Below are 20304 nucleotides of genomic sequence, written 5' to 3'. Positions count from 1 at the left end.
GTAATATGTGCTAAAACCAGAGATACAATTATTCCCCCAGCACCCTCGTAAATGGTCAGAATCCTTTCACATCTGAAGGATCATTTGACCCTGTGGTCTCGAGTCTAGTATATAAAGTCGATGTAAAACATAAAACAAAATAAAGCTAATTACACGCGCCACTTATCTTTAGTGGAAAAACAAGTGTAAAAGAATGGCAGGCTGATGTTTTGTGCTATCTACTTTATTTCACTGTATCACTTTTTTCTGAAATATTTTTTCTAGAATGGAATTTGATTTACCCGATAAGAGAGACACAAACTGAACTTTTTTGTTTGTTTGTTTAGAAAGCCACATTTTCTGAAGTTTTCTAATTTTATTCTGATCTTCAGATTTTCAGAGAAGGCACAATGAAGGTAGAGTAGATTTCTTTACTTTTATAAGAATTCCAGGAATTAAAAGGCACCAGCTGGACTCTCAGCATGATTCTAAAAACCATGTTGTGCTTAATACAGACGGTACACATAGTTAAAGAACATGACACCCTTACAAGTGTACTATTCCCCAATAACTCTTGTTCCAGCTGTTTAAACTGACTTGGGGAGTACAATTAATAGATTTTAAAACTAATTAATTTGTGCTGTACTTTGCTTTGTTTTATTTTTTTTTTCCTGTTTTAGATCTGGAGATAGGCATTCTTTGGCTGAGGTCTTATTTCAGCTTCTCCTCTGTAAGGATTATGGGACATTTATTGTTGAGGGATTGATTTATTTGAAAACATAAAACCTCCACTTATCATTTTATCTTCTTTAAACTAACCCCATTTCTAGTTACATTGTTTGTGGATGGCCTTGTTTGGTTCTTTAAATACTAGGAACAGTTTCATCATCATCAAATATTAACTGGTTGCTGTATTTACTAAGAGTTTCATCTGGAACTTTCTCAATTCTGTTCACATCTCTGAAACACATTTCAGATGAAGCTCAATGCTTGGTAGATATTCAGGCCACGCAGAATAGATCTTTATTTTGAAAAGAGAAACATTTGTATCAATAAAATTGCTTGTTTTTATGTCTGCAGAGCAAAAACAGGAAGTTGGCCTAGTTTTCAGATACTCTTAAAAAATTACTTGCTTTAAAAAGGCCACTATCTTTAAATACACCATGCATTTGGAGTTTGGAGGTTTCTTTGGGGATTTGTCTGATACTGTAAAATGCCTACACTTTTAATACCAAGTTAGCACAGAGTTTGCATTAAGACTCTTGTTGATAAAAATATATTACCGTTAACAAAATGTAAACTTCGTCCCTGCCTCAAAATATTTGAAATATTCAAAATATTTTTAAAATATTTTCAAAATATTTGACGAAGTTTACATTTACAGTAGACACCATGGAGACTTCCTATTTGGAAATAGCATATTTGGTATTAGTCTGGTGGTTGGGTAGGTGTGTGAGGAAAATGCTTATTTCAGGTAGACACATTTGGCCTCCATTTGGGATTTGAAAGGGGATTTCACTTTTGTGAAGTTAGTAAGACCCTGCAAACAGCCATTCTGACATCATGCTTTTAAATTTCTTTATCTGAAAAAGGCCTTAGGTTTTAGCAAAAGAGGGACTGATTGTCATCTTTTTGCTTCTAATTTCAAAATGCAAAAGGTAAATCAATAACGATACCTGCCCTTTGCGTAACCTCTGGGTGGAAGGAAGGATTCCTGGCTGGAATGATGTAATGATTTAATTAAATTAATTAATTAATTAAAAATTAAAAAATTAATTAAATGTAATGATTTAATGTATTCTCAGCGGCATACTGAGCTCTGCAAAGATAAATTGTTTAAATCTGAACAATAATCAGTGCTGTTTGAAAATACTTATACTCTTATACTCTTATCTCCTTATACTCTTGGTCCATGTTTGCGAGCTGTTTGAAACTTGATTTCTTTGAAACCTTCTTTTTACTCAGAGACAGGAAACTTAATTTTGCCAAGTGGAGACCCCACGGTTTAAGTCAAGTGCAAAACTAAGACCCTTAGGAATCGAGGGATTGCCAACCACCTCCTTACTTCCCAAGTTTTAGTGCCGTTTAAACTCACTTGAGACCCTTACGTTTTAAGTCACGGAACACCTAAAGCGCATGGTTTCATGGGGCAGGAGTCACAGTGTAGGGAAAGCCCATTAGAGAAGTCCCAAAGTTGTTACTCCGGACATTCTCTGGCTGAAGCATTCAAAGAAAGGAAAAAAGCAGGGGAGATGAGCTCCGGATCTTTCTTCGTAGCGATCGTAGGGAAAAATCTCCATCTTGTTAGCTGTTGGCACATCTGGTATAGACAAAAATGTTCAATGTCATTTCAACGGACCACCCGGTTCTTGGGACTTCACTGTATTTTTCTAGTTAGGAGAAGAGAAATAGAACTGAAAAGTATGAAGGAAAAACTAACTTGACCCATCAGATGCCATGGTTTAGCTTTAGTAGGAGGGAGCATTCGTTCAGCCTCTTAAGAACATTCTAAAGAAAAACTGTTTGTAAAAGGTGTTTCATGACGAAAAGAGGGAGGTTCTGCAATTCAGCTGTGTTGGGATAGCAGATTTCCTGACTGTGGGGTGTATAGGACAGAGATCCTTTGATACACTCTGTCAGGCTCTAAAGAGGAATGTAGTATGCCATTCTTAACAAGAATTCCTCCAGGAAACTGGGCTTTTGAGGCTCCTCTCTTGGGAGCACTGGTCTGTGGTACACACTCTGGCAAATGCTTTTCCAGCTTTACTTTTGTGTTCCCATTCTTTGTTCTCTACAGACATGTAAACTTCCCCAGTGTAGTGTGATTTCATTCCTTCTGAACTGGCCTGTTCTGAATCTTTGATAATTCCAACAAAGGCATCTGCATCTTTTCTTTGAACATTTAAGACGGATTTGCTTTTATCCTTTTAATCTCTCCATTTAAAAATGCAGAAGTCATCTATTACATTCTTACTTCTGTTGCACTCATAAGATATGAATGTTTTGGAGTGCACCGTGCAATTAAAAGCATTTTTGTTTCACAACAGCGTGTAAACAAAGTTACAGGAAAAATATGGAAAAACTTAAATGAAGTTTATGAGGTACTGAAATTTGGGGGTCGAAAATCAGTCGGACGAGCAATCACTTGCCAAGCTTTGTTCTGGGCCAAGCACTAAGTTCTGCGCTGGGACTAGAACATGCCTAGAACACGTCTTCTGCCCTCAAGACAGTTTACAGACAAGAGAACGCTCCTTACACCAGGGAGCGTTGGGTACTTCAAGGGACGGCAGTACTCAAAGTGTGGTCCAAGGACTCTAGAGCATCACTAAATCTGTTTCTGGGGTCTGAGAGATCGAACCCGTTTTCATGATCGTATTAAGATCTCATTTGCTGTTTTCATGGTCATTCTCTCGAGAGTGGAGTTTTCCAGAGACCACATGATAGGTGATGTTGCAACAACTGAATGCAAAAACAGGCAAGAGGGGAGGCTGCGTGCCTACTAACTTAAAAAGAAAATTCAGGACCATGTCTAGTAATGGATTCCTAAATGTTCACAATTACCACTTTTGTGATATGCATTTTCTGCCATGTGGGGCTATCATTTTCCTCGGCTTTAATGGATGACTTTTGCTTGAATGTGAGGATTCCACAGACGAGGCTGAAGAAAAAAAAAAAAAAAGCTTACCCCCTCCCCCGTCCTCACCCCTCCTACCCCCAAATAAAACCTTCAAAACACAAAAGCCTCATCTTCCTGTAGTAATTACTATGTTCCAAAAATGTGTATAAATTCAGAGTCAGGAGTTAGGAGTGGTGGTCACTGACCATGGCCCTCTTTGTCCCCACCTCAAGGAGGAGCCCCGGGCAAGCACAAAGTCATTTGAATAGATGATTGCGCCACTGTGGGTGGGAAAAGTAGAGTGGCTGACGGGTAGGGAGCTGTGGGAAGCTTTTGGTGGGAGGAGCCATGGATTAAAAAATTGCTTTCTCCAACAGCCAACTTCCTTAAATTCCTTGCAGCTGGTCAGGTAAGCTAGGTCTGGGAGCGTCTTCTGCTTTGCTTGGGGCAGTCGAAGGCCTAGTAGAACCTGGGTGGATTCCATGGAGAGAAATCCTTTTGTCCTTAAGGTAAAGGGAGTAAAATGGGTTTTGGAGGATTTGACTCAATTTAGCTCAACTCAGCATGGTAGAAGAATGGATAGGGAGAGGGTTGCCAGATGATACAGAAAGTGGGGCGCGTACTTATCCTAAAACATTGTTCATCGCCTGTGTGCAATTCCTGTTCAGTTGGGGGTTCTGTATTCCCACTTGATAGATCTGGCAACCCTGGATGGGGTTCCGCTAGGGCAGAAGCCCTAGCCAGGAAGAAAGGCAGCAAGCAGCTGGTGCCCTCTTTGTCCTGGGTCTGTATCACTACAGTAGGTCCCTAGGTGGGGTGTCTTAACAAAGGAAGGTGAAGGAACCCTAAGAACCCAACATTTGACTGTGGGCTGAGAGCGGGCCATCTCTCTTATGTTGTTTCCTGACGAGCCTATGTCGCGTGATTTTGTGGGGATTTTATTTGTTGGAGTCACACATTGAATGCCGTTATGTTCTCTTTCCTGTTTTCTGTATTTTAATGACATTTTATGCTGGCAGCCATCAGGCTGCTTTAAAAACAGCCTCCATGAATGCTTTTGGTGACTTGGTACGGACATGCTTGCCTTGTCTTTGGTTTTCATTTGATTCTGATCAGCTGCTTTGTAAACACAGGGGGTGCGTTCTTGAGCAGCTTACTATTGAACAGATAACTCAGTTAATATTTTTCCAGCACGATTGAAGGTATTCGATGAGACTGGGGCAGGCAGACAGGGTGCGGGGTGCGGGCAGTGGGGACTTAGAGGTGGGGGCAGGAAGCAGATCTGAGCCACGGGTGAGGCAGGCAAGGTTTTTCTGTGACCAGCCTCTGACTTTTAGTGTTATTTGCTCTTCAGAAAATTTCACGGAAAAATTTAAGCTCGTGATTATTTGAAAACAAGTGTTTAATGTGAATACAGTTGAATGGGGGGGGGGGGTGAGCTGTGGCGGCGGGGCGGGTGTTGAAGTATAGCGGGGACAGGTTTCTTATAAGAAGCCAGTGCGTGCCATAGAGATCCGCAAGAAAGTCCCACCCGATGTGACTGCCTTAAAGCCACATATTCTACCTCTAAGTAGGTAGTTTCAGGGATTTTGACTTGCAGCCTGTGCACAGAATGTGGGGTTGGGGTAGAGTGGGGGTGGTGGGGAGGTGGGGGTGAAAGTAGCGTGCTGGAAGCTGGCTTGGGAATGCAGTGTTCGCCTTGGGCGACTCAGGTACCGATTGCCCATGGATCTGCTGCAGGTTCCTTTATTCGGCTCTGTGGGGCCCTGTGGCGTGGGGGCTTCTTGTGGCTGTAGACCCCTGGAATTAGACCAGGGTTTGTGGCTTTGTGCCTCGTGGATTCCTGACGTTTCTGGCTTCGTTATACTGAACTACCAGGAGTTTTCAGCCATCGTGATCACATACAACCCAGAATATATATTCACAGCAAAAAAAAAAAAAAAAAAGAAAAGAAAAGTATGAATTCACCGTGTTCTAGACCTGAATAGAATAACCAGTCATTTGGGACAGACTATCAGAACAGCCTTATTTATAAGTTGGCTATGTTCTCTTGTTGGAGGAAAAAGAAAGAACTTAATGGAAGGAAACAGCAAGAGAAGCAAGTAGGCTTCTTGAAAAAAAAAAAAAAAGATTATTTGAGAGACAGAGCACAAGCTGGGGGAGGGACAGAAGGAGAGGGAGAAGCAAACTCTCCCGATCCTGGGACGCTGGGGTCATGACCTGAGCCGAAGGCAGATGCTTCACCCACTGAGCCACCCAGGCGCCCCAGCAAGTAGGCTTCTAAGGCAGACTTAGTGTTGCTCCCTATAAAATCATTCTCACAAACTTTATTCATTCACTCAGCAAACTTATGGAGTGACCGCTCTTCTCCAGACACAGAAACATCCCTGGAGGTTCAAAGATGAGGAAGATAGAGTCCTGCCTTTGGATAAGCTCAAAGTCTAGTGGGGAGATAGGCATGCAAACAATTTATCGATGTGCACAGTGATAAGTGCTGGGATAAAACTGCAAGATGCAAGGGGAGGCTCAGAAGAGGGGGAGATAAATGAGAGGCAGCGCGGGGAGAGGAGTCTAGGCAGATCTTTACAGGGGAAGAGTCATTTGAACTGAAAATCCATGTTGGGGAGTTCGAGCCTGGGAACTTGGCTTCTGCCCCTAACTGAGCTGCGTCTGAAGTAGGACGAGTCCTCTCATTTCTTTGCTCTTTGCTTTCTCAGGAAGATAAAGGCACACGGGATGTTCCTTAAAGTCCGGTTCAGCCCTAAATGTTACAAGCTGGTAATCAGGCCATCTCGTTGGACTGTTTCAGAACAAGTTGTCATCGCGGAGCCCTACTCCCTTCATCTTTTTGGAGGTCACCATTTGGAAGCTTTCTTGAGGCAGATAGGCAAGAAAGTTCTTCTGCCCTCTTCCCAGCTTCTTATCTGAATTCAGACTTGGTGTCTGGTTTGTGCCAAAGTCATTGCCCAGTGTGTGCGTAAATGGGACCTCAAGAAAGCAGAGTTCAGTAGTGTAAGGAAATGAGATGCTGAGCTGACTGCAGGGGAGGGGGGGGTGCTTGGCTGGCCTTCTCCATGGGGGTCTGTGTTCAGCCTCATTAATCTTGCCTTCAATATTTTCAGGAAATGGTTTATTAAAGACTTTTAAAAAAAAGCTTTCTTGTCTGCATCGCAAATTTAAATTACAAGTTATATGTAAGATTTAAGGATGCTCTTTATGCATATTTGTCAATGTTCATAGATGCTATAATGTTGGAGGAGAAATTGATGCAGATTTTATCCATTTTTTAGAAAGACAGAACCCTAAGAGGAAGAAAGTGGGAAATTAGCCATTAGTATGCTGAGATCTGGCTAATACGTTTATGTTGATGTCCCCTCACTTTTAGCTCCTTTAGATCGTTCTAGCCTTTAAATAGGTCTTGATGGTGGTAAGAACCAGGCAACCTCAGACGTGTGATTTGTAATTCTTGAATCACTGTTACTTCCTCTGAGCAGCTGTGTCTACGCATGTAAGTGTGTGTCAGTGGGCTGCTGTGATCTACAGGATTTTTCATTTAACACACGATGATTAAAAGGAAATAACATAATTTGTTTCATAGAACAAATCATCTGTTCTTTGCCTGTATTTAGCATTTCACTTTCATTCTTGGTCGCCTAGCAGAGCTGTGAGGTGTCTTTGAAAAGGTAACCCAGTAATCATTGTATCTGAGGGGAGGGGTTCCCCCCACAACCCCCCCTCCCTGTAATTCCACATGTATTTGAAGAAGCCAGTCATTCTGCAAACAGCTGTTCCTGTTAAGATACTGTGACTGACAAAAGGTAATTTTCAGCTTCCTAGGGTCCTTTTCTTATTCTGATGGATGGTAGAGCTTTCTCTTAGGAACGTTAAAAAGTACATTTCACAGGCTTTTTCTACCACCAAGTGCATGGGAAATCTTGGATCTGACAGACTCACCCTCATAACTCCCAAGACTTAGGTGGGATTTGAATCTCTACAATGCTACTTTTCTCTCTCCGTCAAAGGCTTTGTACTCATTTGTCAAAAGCCTGAAGGTAGGAAAAAGGAAAGAGATTGAATTGTGGAGGTTTTACAAATGCTCGGCAACTTTTTCCTTTGTCTGTCATCAACTTTTTGATGCAGATGTATTTCAGAAGTTTCATTGACCATTTTCTCCCCCTGCTGCTTTTTGGGTGCAATTTCAAAGCAAGTAGATGGGGAAGGGGGAAGTGGAAGGTTCATGGGTGTAGTGTGGCTCTTATTCTGGCTAAGAACCACTTTCCTATTGAATCACTTTGCTATTTTCTTAACTCAGGAACATAGTGAAAGGCCAGATGAGAATGGTTTGTTTTTAAGGCCAAAGGAAATGGAAAGGAAGTGACATTCAGGCGAGCATACATGAACTGGCATGCTAATCTCTGTCATTCTTCTTTAATTCTCCGGGGAAGCAGAGAGAGAGTTCTTTATCTTTATCTTTATCTTTATCTTTTTTTTTCCCTTAAGATTTATTTATTTATTTCTTTTAGAGAGAGTGAGAGAGAGCGCATGGGGCAGGGGAGGGAAGAGAGACAGAGAGAGAGAATCCAAGCAGACTCCCTGCTGAGCTTGGAGCCCCATATGAGGCTCAACCCCATGAGCCCAGGAGCCAGAGACTACGACCAAAGCTAAAACCAAGAGTCGGCAGGGGAAGCCTAACCGACGGTGCCCTCACCCTCCCAGCCCCCACACCCCCTCCCACCCTAACCCAGGCACCCCATAGAGAGTTCTTTGTCTTGACTAACCTTAGCTGCTGTTTTCTGGGTAGAGCCAGCTCTGCTGGTGGTTGGCAACTGTCAAAGGTAAAGACTTGTAGAGTCTTTTTGACATGGTCCACTGGGCACATGGCAACTCTGAACCTGTGGTTCTAGAAGGAGGACTTGGGACACCTTTGACGTGGCTTGGGAAACCTGAGGGGTATTTTTTTTTTTTCAGACCAAGATAGTTTCTGGGCTGTTATAGACCCAGTGTGGTAAGATATCTTGTGACCCATTCAAAGTGCTTAGCTGGTCGAAAGAAAACGCTGGAAACTTTCTAGTCTTTAGTTTTCCAAAGGCCAAGAACAATGGGTGATTAGATACTGTGCTGGGCAGTCCCTCCCCTGCCTCCACCCCAACCCATCCCTACCTGTTTACCAAAGAAGGACCAAAAGCAGATGTTAGTAAATGTCAGAAACCAAGTTTATTCCCCTACGACTCCAAACTCATAGTTTAAGTATTTTGGCCTATAATTAAGTTTGGGCCTCTTGAAGAATGAGGACTGTGCAGAAGAGATTTGTTAGCATGGAGTGTTGTGCCTATCAGTATGTTAGCCTGAGTTCCAAAGTCATCTTGAAAAAACGTAAGAGGCTTGGTTTTCTTGGGAAATATTGTGTTCCCCAGATAACACTGATATTACATTATTTGGTCTGGTCATCTATTGTTTGGATAGAAAATGCAGATTTTTTTTGTCTTTTATAAGCTTTCTTTAGCATAAGCAGCAGTCTCTGGTAAGGTAGTATTGCTATGCATTTGCATTGTTATAGAATTAAATTATGGATTCTGTCATTCAAAAGAGAATGCTTTATAAATCAAGTAAAAATCTCATAACTAAGACAAATAAGTTGTGTTTAAATCTTCTGGGGCCTCCTATTCCATACTTTCCGTTTTACAGCTCAACTTGATGTAATTATTAAAGTGTAATTCTCTTTTCTTTTTCTGTGTACTGTTTTTGCTTTGTACGAATGTCATTAGTTTTCTGAGACAAAGCTTAAGAAAAGTTATTATATGTAAAGGACAGTAATATAAAAGTACAAAGGCAGGAAGTAATCCTTTATCTGTAGATTGGCAGAAGATGCGCCAAATACGCGGCATTCTCTCCCTCTCTTCCTCACTGATAGCACTCAATGTAAATGATGTTAAAACTTGAAATCGTAACAATGGTAAAAAAAAATCCTAGTGTATTTCTTTTCTTTTCATTGTTTAAACTGATCCATTGTTTGGAACTCCTGACTTTAAGAGACAGCCCTCATTACAAAGCTTCTTCGGAAGGGGTTACAGACTGCGTTCTGTGCAAGCATCTATGGTTGTGTTTGCCACAGGAAGAGGAAAGATCATTCACAGAGAAGGAAGGTCGGGAGTAAGTTATTGAGACCTGGTGAGGTTGGGGGGCAGGACCTCCAAATGCAGCTGCAGTTAGTGACGGAAAGCCCCGAAATTCCAAAGAGGGAGCAGAAGTAGAGACAGAGATTTACGATGTGAGCCGGTGCGGTGATAGGTGAAACTTTACAAGAACTTTGTTTCTCCAGGGAAGGGAGATTAGAGAGAAGAGCAGAGGATTAGGACTGAAGCTTGGGGAAATCTTAATGGTAGGGCGTGGGAGGAAGAAGAGGAACCCCCAAGTATAAACTGGCATGCTTGGCCAGCAAGCATCAGCGCTCCCTGCAGGGTTGTTAACTCTGAGCCAGAGAACCTCGGTCACACTGGGTGGAGGGTGGAAAATCTAGGGACTAAAATCCTTGCGATTTCGCTTCGGTGCAGGTTGCGGTAGGCGTAAAATGAAGCTTATGTTTTCTCATAGGAGGCACATTAGTGGGGCGGGGGGGAACCCTCCACTGTTGTGTTTTTGAGCCCATAGAAGGATTTCCTGCCAGTCCTGGTATGTGCTGAAATGATGTAGCCGTTCTTAAGCTACTTTTACAAAATCAGAACGATTGGGTTAATAACATTCTCAACTCTTCCTACCAATAAATGCTTCCTTTACCAGGATATGCAGAGGAATGTAAAGGTACGTGGAAAGTAAGATATGATTTGATTTTCTAAATTATTTGACTTGGTTAAAATGAAATTTGTCATCGGGAGAAATGAAAGGACGAAACTGACAAAAAATCATGGCTCCTTTTATTTCTCAAGCTCTGTTCTAAGTTATATTCAGCTTCTTATCATGCACGCATCCGGGTTTGTGTTCAATGTAGCTCTAGAAAGTTTTGAAGGCCACACCTTGATTCGCAGTGAAATTATAGGAATGCTTTAATGACAAGATAACTCAGTGTAGAGGCGTGATTGTGGAAAGGTTTAGCCATCTGAAGTAAGGGAGGTTCCTATCATGTGTCAGAAACGCTTGATGAACTAACCCGTTTCTCCTGTGGATTCAGGTGGCCTGGGAGCTTATATTACACTCCTGGGTACCTCCCCAAAAAAGCTGCTCTTTTTCTGCACCCCTCTCTCCAGTGTAAAGAATTTTAGCATTGGTGGAGAGAAGAATTGCTTGAAGTTGCGCTTATCTGGAAAAGATTATGGGAGACCTGGTCATGTGAATGAGAGGTTCTGTAGCCTCTTTGGAGAGTGCTGGCCAGTTAAACGAACGCAACAGGTCACATTTGACATTGTGATAGATCTCTATCCATTGATGTCCTTTGGTACCACATAGTAGACACCATAATTAGCAGCCATGTCAGCATTTAAGCAACACCAAAGGCATATTTGGTTGCCCAGGACTGACATACTAGCCTGTCTGGAAGTTCGTAAAGAATCAATTAAAAAAAAAAAACATTGAAAGAGCTGAGACTCCAAAATACACTTTGGTCTCAATTATCCAAGTGATCTAGGGCCATTGCCTCTGGAACCTAAGGAACAACATGACTGTCAGGTATAAAGAGGTATGCTCTGATGAACAGAATGCCAGGGGATTTCAAGATGTTTCTCATGTTGTATGGATTCAGGAAAAAGAACTTTAAAACTGCCCAGAAAAATGGATCTAAAATTTATCAGGTATATTTATGTGTATATAGTTATCTAACATTTTCCCTTAATTTTCTTGATGGTTTCTGTATGCAGATCCAAATCCTAAATCTTATTTAACACACATGATTTTACATGTCAGGAAATTTTTATTTAATCTGTAACGTTATGAGAGTATCATAGTATTCCTAATATTTTATGTTTAAAAGATTTATTTATTGAGAGAGAGAGAGAGAGAGAGAGAGTGGCCGTGGGGGGTGCAGAGAGAGAGAGAGAGAGAAAAAGAGTTTCATGCAGACTCCCTGCAGAGCGAGGAGCCCGCCCTGGGGCTCGACCCCACAACCCTGAGATCACGACCTGAGCGGAAACCGAAAGTTTGGCCCTAAACTGACTGTGCTACCCAAGTGCCTCCTAATATTTTATGTTTTAAATATAATTTGATGCATATTAAAGTAGGGCAGAGCAGAGTGGCTAAGAGAATGGGTTCTGGAATCAGACCAACCAGGTTTTAGTTCGAGTTTTGTCACTTTCTAGCTGCGCCAGTTTCTCTAAGTGTCAGTTTCCTCACCTGGAAGGTGGAGCTTAAAAGGTTATCGATCCCAGGGGGTTGGTACGAAGACTGTTCATTCGTGCGTGCAAAGTGCTTATTACAGGAATCCACACATGCTTGGGACTGCATAAACTTTGTTACTTTGTTGCCGGATTTTGAGAAATACCAGTGCGCATTCATCTAATTCTTCATTTTCAGGGTCGCTGTGCCAGAGAGAACTGCAAGTACCTTCACCCTCCTCCACACTTAAAAACTCAGCTGGAAATTAATGGACGCAACAATCTGATCCAACAAAAGACCGCCGCGGCCATGTTCGCCCAGCAAATGCAGTTTATGCTCCAGAATGCTCACATGTCATCACTTGTAAGTCACGGCTATGTCTTTGAGAAACTGCGTATGTGTCTTTTTTTTTTTTTTTTTTTTTTTAAGAATATAGATCTATGCCGAAATCGCCTTGCTGGGCTTTTGGGTGTATTGGGTTTAACACCTGGGTTGCATTTACCGTGAATTCAGTTTCTAGAAGAATAGCAATAAAGGAGCAGGGGCATTTTAAGATGAGGAGGAGGTCTGATTGTTATTACAGGTAAACCGTTGAATTCTCACGTATTAAGCCAAAGAAATTTCCTTGCTCTTTCATGGCGGTTTTGTTACTTCTTAATGGCTTCTTATTTTGAAATAATTATAGGTTGAAGGAAAAGTTGGCAAAGACAGTACAGAGTTCCCATATTACCCCTCGCCCAGCTTCTACCTCTGTTAATTTCTTGTGGCATATTTGTCAAGGTGAAGAAACCGACATTTTACGCATTGCTATTAATTAAACTCCAGATTTTATTCAGACTTCATTAGCTGTTTTTTTAGGGTCGTCTTGCTGTTCCCATGTCGAATCCAGGGTACCACGGACATTTATTTGACTCCTGTGTCCCCTCTCTCTTCTGGTCTGCGACCGATTCTCGGTCTTTCCCTGTTTCCCATGATCCTGACATTCTTGAGGAATCCTGGCCAGGTATTTGATGGTGGTTTAGCTTAGCGCAGCCACAGAGTTTCCCTCTGCAGGAATTAAAAAGATGATGTCGCCATTCTAGCCCAGCATCTGGTATTTTTATAGATCAATGAGTTGAAATGGATCCTTGACAAAGTAATTTTGTCCTATTGAAAATTCATTTTGTCCTGATACCTTACAATATAAAGTTGCAGTTTAGTCTTAGACCTTCCATTATTGAGATACTAATTGGAAAGGAGTATGTTGTCTTCATCTGTTACCCATTTGGTCAGTGACTATGTAGTAAACTCACTGAAAGCTAAAGACCATGTAGCTTTTCTGCTCTGTCGTATTTAGATGAATACAATGAAAATGTGGTCTCAGCAAAGCCTATTTCATTATAAAATCGATTCTCAGAATTCGAGGAAATCCGTGTGGACAGGGCAACCCCTTCACTGGTACATCTTTATAGGTAGTCGGGGCATTGATGAGTCGCTGAAATTTTGCACCATGATCCTGTTTTTCCAGAAGGGCCAGACAGCATTAAGTAAAATGAATAGATTTCATTCCCCATACTAGAAGTTTGCCAAAAACATTTGCCTTAGAACTCAGTGCTGATTAATTACATTGATAAATTAGTTCCCAGAAGGTCATCAGTGAGCTCTGAGCTCTTCTTTGACCTTTCATAATGCTTCATACAGTTAAACTCCTTCTTCCAACCCTTTTGTTAGCTTTCACACAGTGAGCTGTTTTCGCTCCTCCGTGTTTCTAAAGGGGTAGGGAAAAGAAGGTGTTCTAGATTCTGGGAATAGTATGAACAAAACCACAGAGAAATGAATGTTTGTGGTGAGTCCAGAAAGGCGTGAGCAGTAAGGGAATAAAGCAAGGGAGCTTTTCACCCACCGCCATTACCACTCGTGGCCTCTCGTGGATGTCCCAATTTCAGAAGGAGCGAAGAATAGAGGCCAGACTGTATTACACACCTGAGCCCAGCATGGTTTTTTTTTTTTTTTTCCTTAGTCAAGAGATAGCACCGGGGCATCAATCAAATACCCGGTTTCAGGGAATCAGAGAGCGAGGCCTGGGATAAAGTAGGGGTAAAAGCAGAAGGCAGACTAGTCATCTTCTATTCAGCCTCCAGGAGAGTGTTTCCATTCCCCATCTCAACCATTCATGCATTATTGATCATGCTGGCTCACCCTGGAGATGAGGGAGTGGCTTTTTTTAGAGTCCAATAAGAGATCCGTTGAGTTCTCTAGCCTCTTGTGCTTTCTAATTGAATTCTCCATGCTTTCTATAATAGAATACATTTCCCTTTTTTTCTTCCATGAGGGTAATTTCCGATTTCAGACTGCAGAATATGACTGATATGACTCACAGGAGTACAATTTATTTTATAGCATGTCGTAAGATACAAGACATTACTTAGAAGACCCCAGGGAACAATTGGAAATTGCTTTTCTACCTTGTAGATTATTTAACAATAGCTGTTGTGATGTGATAAACTGATAAAAGATTAATTTCTGCCGTTATTATGTATACAAAAAACTAACCCCAAGATGATTGATATGATCCTATTTTGTGGTCTAGAAAGCTTTGTAGGCGTGTTGTAATTGCACTAGTGTGAGCAATTTTAAGTGACATTTACCAGTCTGATTTGAAAGAAATGTTCTTTATTATGGATCTTGATATTACTGTAGAAGTAACATATGATTTTACTTGACTTTTCTGGTACCTTCGCTCCCCAAACAACTCTCTATCCCTTTTAAGCCCCCACCACCCTGATAATCTGATTCTTCTCCCTAGAATAGTCAAGGCTTTGTTTAAATTTCCAGTCCTGATATTTAGATGGTTGCATATTAAGACCCATTTGGTATCACTGGCTTGAACTTCACGTCTTTCCACAAAGCATACTTTGATCTGTTTCTAGGATACCAAGAGAGCACATCTGCTTTCGGAAAATTGAGTATGGTTTGCTTATTATGAGCCCCAGATAAAGGGAATGTCAACCTAAATGGGATGTTCAATGTGACTGAACAATGAATAAAAGCCACACCTAGTCAATTTCGGGGAATGCTTGCTGTAGCAGGCAAGTTTGTTCACTGTATTTAACAGGTCTGAATTGACATTTGCTGGTATAAAATTCTACCCCTGAAAGCTTTTGTTAGCTTTATTAAGGAACTTTAGCGAGTGAGACAAGGAGCGTGACTCCCCAGTGTTTTTCGATGCCATTAAGAGATAGTTTCTCATGTTCACAGAAAAAAAAAAGTCATGTATAAGAACTCCCCCTGGCATAATTAGGAGGCAAACAGGAGCCCTGTTGAAGAATTTTAAGGAAATCAGACACACTGGATTGCTCTCAGGCAAACTGATGCTTTTAAATTTCAGTTTCACAACCGGAAATTTTCATTACGGGAGGAAGGGTTCTCACGGATGGATGTAATGTTTGCATATGTGAAGTGCATATGGTGTTGTCAGCCGATTAGAAACACTTCTGATTTAGACGTTTTGCATAGTCTAGATCTATCCATGTCTAGTAAACCCCTTTGGTTTCTCTCTTTGAATGCGGTAATGCACGTGGAAACAGTTCTTTACACGCAGGTGAACTTGACCGACCCAGTCAAGTGTATTCACCTGATGATTTATAATAGAGGTCATGGGTTCAGCCTTTGGGGTGTGCCAAGTCCCCTGGTCTGCTGTTTTTCGTGACTTGCAGTCCTGCGGCCAAGTTAGAGTGTTTCAAACCACAGAGCCTATCAAAAAACTGGTTCCACTCCAGACCTGTCCTTCCTTGCAAATAGTATCATCTAGTGTATGTCTGAACCCTCCCCACCGTTTTACATCATTTCTATAATTCTCTGTACCAGATACATTTCCCATAAACAAGCTCATATGTTTATCTGACATTAATAGAGCAAGGAATGAAGGTTGAGGTAGCACCTCAGAATATAAAGTTTTGTATCATTCCACAGGACTTTGGACTGCAACAGCGTTAAGCAAATAGAAGCTGAGTTGCAAAATAATTTATTTACTTTTTCATTTTAGAAAATGTTAAGTACTTCAGTGTTTCAGTCATTAAAGACAAAGAATAGCATCCCTCCTTAACCGTGGTACCTTCTACATTTTGCTGATTCCCATCAGAGTTACAGGTTTTCTAGTACATAGAGCTCACATATGGTTCATACACAAAACTAACTTCATTGGCTGAAGCATCTGCCATCTCCCTATTGTCATGGCTCTTTTATTAAAGGTTATGATAAGGGGCGCCTGGGTGGCTCAGCTGGTTAAGCATCTGCCTTTGGCTCAGGTCATGATCTCACAGTCCTGGGATCGAGCCTGCTTCTCCCTCTCCCTCTGCCTGCCCCTCCCCTTCACACATGCCCGCACACTCTCTCAAAATAAATAAAATCTTCTAAAAAAATAAATAAAAGTTATCATGACAAAAGGTGGGCAAGCCATTTTGTAGACTTAGTGGAAAAGGAAACCATGTCCACATTCCAGATGACCAGTCTCATGATCACTACAGAAATTCCAGTGCCCTTTAATGAAGGTTCTCAAGAGGAATTTTCAGCTTATCTACTCTCTAAAGGATAAATGGCGACATTTTGTTCTTTCATCTCGATGTGCTTACATCTCCATGTTTTGTAAAGAGATTTTTGCAGAACGTTCAAGTTGGTGATGACAGGCATTATGTAATTATTAGGTGAATGTGCTCCTAATATAATTATGACCGTCGTTATCACGTGACGTTCCACACAGACCGAGGTTGACTACATCACACACCACAGGAGTGTGCGGAGTGCATCTAGCCCCAAATTCCTGTGGATTTTACCATGTTTGCTAAAAGGTTAGCCAAGATTTCACTTTCAGATACTGCAACTGAAGCCTAACATCATTTATTTGTTCAGCAAATTGTTCCCACGGGTAGGCTTACCTGGAGGTTAGTGAAGGCTCAGGGCCCATCATTTGCATGGTCTCCATCCGAGGCCCTGGGAGGAGCCCCACCGGTGTATTTACAATGTGTTTGTAAAGTTTGCAAAATACATTTGTGTACTCTTTGTTCTTAAGGCTCCCCTCACGCACCCAGCCGCCTAAACTTGAGGCCCTACAGATCCTAGATTCACTCCTGATTGCAATTACTGGTGCAAAGTGGAGTCATTATTCCGGTCCTCTCCCTAGGCTGTGTATGTCACACAGCTTGAAGCTCCTTTTATAGTCAAGCAGAGTAAGTCCCACCAGCAGTAAGTTCGTGGCCTTGCCCCAGCTCTGTTAATACACAATGTGAAACCTTGTTTGTTCAAAGGTGAAATGGAAATGCTACAGTTTTGCAGCTAAACAGGGATCATTTGTACATGATATCTTTTATGACGCCCCATTGCTCCAATAGTAACAAATCTCAACATTCTCCCGTTAGCCTCCCCCATATATTCTCATGGGATAAACGCAACATAATCTCCTCTCCGCCCATTCCGTGTCCTCCTCCTGGGGCTGCTGAGCTCCAGTGGCTACAGCCTGGAACTAATGAGACCATGTGGGCCTGTTAGCGTCTCTGTTCTTGATCACAGTCTAAGGCACAGCAAACTATCCCAGAACTGCTTGTTGATCACAGTGAGTTGAAGGCAGGAAGTTTGGAGGGCTCTGTGAAAAGCTTTTTTTCTGACGGAAGATAAAGCAACAGCAGTGGCCAACAAAATCAATGCCTGACAATCTCACCCTATTGGGGATAGTTTTTTCCTTATCAAAAGCATCTCATCTCATGAGAGAAGGCCATGATCATGATCATGATCTTAAACTGGTTCCTCCAAAACGGTCCTATTTTGCTTTAGTATACTTTATGCATCGACTAAATATTTTTCTAAAGACTTCTTTATTAGAGAGAGAGAGCACACAAGAGCGAGGGGGGGCGAGAGGGGCAGAGGGAGAGGGTGAGAGAGAACCTCAAGCTGACTCCCCACTAAGTGTGCAGCCCGGTGCAGGGCTCAGTCCCACAACCCTGAGATCATGATCTGAGCCGAAATCAAGATTTGGACATGTAACCGACGGAGCCACTCAGGCACCCTACATCTACTAAACCTTTTAAACTCTTCTTTAGCTGGTCTCTACTCTTAAACCATTCTGTGGATGCCAGTCACATTAACAATTTGCTGTCCCCTGGTACCACACATTTTGTAGTAAGAAGTTGCATCTTTTGGTCTGTAGTATCAATCACTAAGACATTTTTCCCAGAACTCTGCATTGGATACCTTCTGCTACTCATGATTTAGCCACTCCAGTTTAAAAATGCACACGTGGGGGCACCTGGGTTGCTCAGTGGGTTGAGCCTCTGCCTTCGGCTCAGGTCATGATCCCAGGGTCCTGGGATTGAGCCCCACATCAGGCTCTCTGCTCGGAGGGGAGCCTGCTTCCTCCCCTCTCTCTGTTTCTCTGCCTACTTGCGATCTCTCTCTGCCAAATAAATGAATAAAATCCTTTAAAAAAATAAAAATGCACACAAACGGGCACCTGGGTAGCTAAGTGGGTTAAGCATCTGCCTTCTGCTCAGGTTAGGATCCCGGGGTCCTGGGATCAAGTCCCACATTGGGCTCCCTGCTCAGCAGGGAGCCTGTTTCTCCCTCTCCCTCTGCCCCTCAACGCTCCCCCCCCCCCGCCGCCGGCTTGTACTCACTCTCTCTCTCAAATAAATAAATCAAAAATCAATCAATCAATCAAAATGCACGCACACATATATTTGTGTTTGTTTGCACGGGAAGCCATGTGTGTATAAAGTATCCCGTGCTTCTCACCCTGTTTGACCCAGCATTTCCCATCTATGTGAAAAGACAGTTTGGGGGCAGCCTTCTGCTTAAAATCTCCCTCAGCAAAACTGATGGATTTATTCAATTTCTGTCCTGCCATTTCTGATCCCTGAGTGTTTCTTTTGTACGGTGACGTTTGAACTGGATTTTTCTAACTGGTAAACCTAAAAGTAATCAACAGCTTAGGAATCGGTTTTCATTCCACTCAGTAAATATTTATTGAGCATCTACTCCGTGCCAGGTATTTCAGAGGGTCCGAGGTAGATAAAAAGATAACCTAGAAACAGTCTCTACCCTCTAGGAATATATGATCTAACAATAGTAAGATGGTGAATTCATGTTCTTGTGATTCTCTTAATTTCTGATTTCTACCTGATGTTCTGTATTTTTTTTTTTTACAGCTTTGGCCTTTTCTTCTTCTTCTTTTTTTTTTTCCCCCTCTGTAGAGTTCTCTTTCTATTAGCCATGCAAGGTTTTGCTTTAATTTGTGTTGGTGGTGGTGGCGGTTTGATGAACTGTTGATAATCCCAACCCTTAGCATCCATTTATCCTGGACTCACATGGAAATGTTTATAGTCTTCAGGCTTCTTGCACCTTCTTTGCTTTTCTCAGCTTTTGTCATCGCCCCGCCCCCATCCATATTTCCTTCAATACCCTTTGTTAAAATTGGGCAACACTTGATTTCTTTATACTTTTCCTTTCCTAGTGGAGTACTGATCAATTGTCGCTATTATTACACGGTGGTTCGTCAACAAATAATTTTTAGGTCAGCCCTTGTTCACTTTTCAGGAACAGTCAAAATTGCCTTGCCCGTCTAAAGAAGAGGTCATTTGTCCTCTCTCCAGATTCGTACTTGCAGTAAGCACGTGGTGTTATGCAGATCTGTATCTAGGCGCTCCATTCTAAGTGCTGGCTGACTTGGCAGCTTCTTCCACCAAACACAGGCAGATCCAGACCACGACGTGTCCTCCCTTGCACTCTACATTTTACACCTTTCACACTCACACTCCTTTGCCTGCCTGCCTACCTGCAGTGCTTCCTCTTACTTGGACACTTTTGCGATTAAGATCAGAAAAGCCAGACCTAGATGAGAGCAACTCTTCACTTTTGACCCTTGAATTTTTTTTTTCCTAGCTCTCTCTTGGGCCACAGTGACTTATTCATTAACAAGTGTGATTAGAACATAAACACCACTATCAGCTTGCGTCTGTTTGCAAAGTCAAGTCTCTATTATTAAGGGACCAATTAACTAGTCTGGAGGTTCCACGGGCCTCCTGCAGTGTGCCTTTTGGCCATCTCAGTCCCCACAGAACAATATTCGGAGAGTGTAGAGACGACCCAGCAAAAATCTGAAACCAAGATTATTCAGTTGTGCTCCACGTGAAGTTAGTCAAGTCTGAGGGAAATGAAAATTGTACATTTCAGTGTGCTTGCGGACTATGTAAGGACAGAAATTCATATGGTGACAGTAAACAGGGCTTCCTTTTATACTATATAAATGCTTGCCAATGAGCAATAAAATTTAGGCATTATGAATGCTAGTCAAAGTTAAGAGTGTTATTTTTCTGGTATTAAAATCAAGTCAACAAATCATTACCAAATTTTTGCCATCCTTTAAGAGAAAATGTTTGGTT

General features: G+C 41.9%; 1 protein-coding gene across 6 annotated transcripts in view; it reads left to right on the top strand.

Moving 5' to 3' along the window:
- MBNL3 (muscleblind like splicing regulator 3) overlaps positions 1 to 20304 on the top strand; it is a 108743-nt gene that overhangs the window by 64697 nt on the left and 23742 nt on the right. For 5 of the 6 annotated variants that reach the window (XM_032330750.1, XM_032330749.1, XM_032330747.1 and 2 more), the window contains exon 3: positions 12095 to 12259. In XM_032330750.1, coding sequence (XP_032186641.1) covers positions 12095 to 12259 — 165 coding nt within the window. Of the gene's footprint in view, positions 1 to 4010; positions 4105 to 12094; positions 12260 to 20304 lie in introns of those variants that run through there. The other variant, XM_032330751.1, reaches the window with a different exon arrangement.

The sequence above is a fragment of the Mustela erminea genome, chromosome X, assembly GCF_009829155.1.
Source record: "Mustela erminea isolate mMusErm1 chromosome X, mMusErm1.Pri, whole genome shotgun sequence".
In the NCBI taxonomy this organism is placed as follows: domain Eukaryota; kingdom Metazoa; phylum Chordata; class Mammalia; order Carnivora; family Mustelidae; genus Mustela; species Mustela erminea.
The sequence above is the reverse complement of the archived record's forward strand: the minus strand, read 5'-3'. Positions and strand labels throughout refer to the sequence as shown.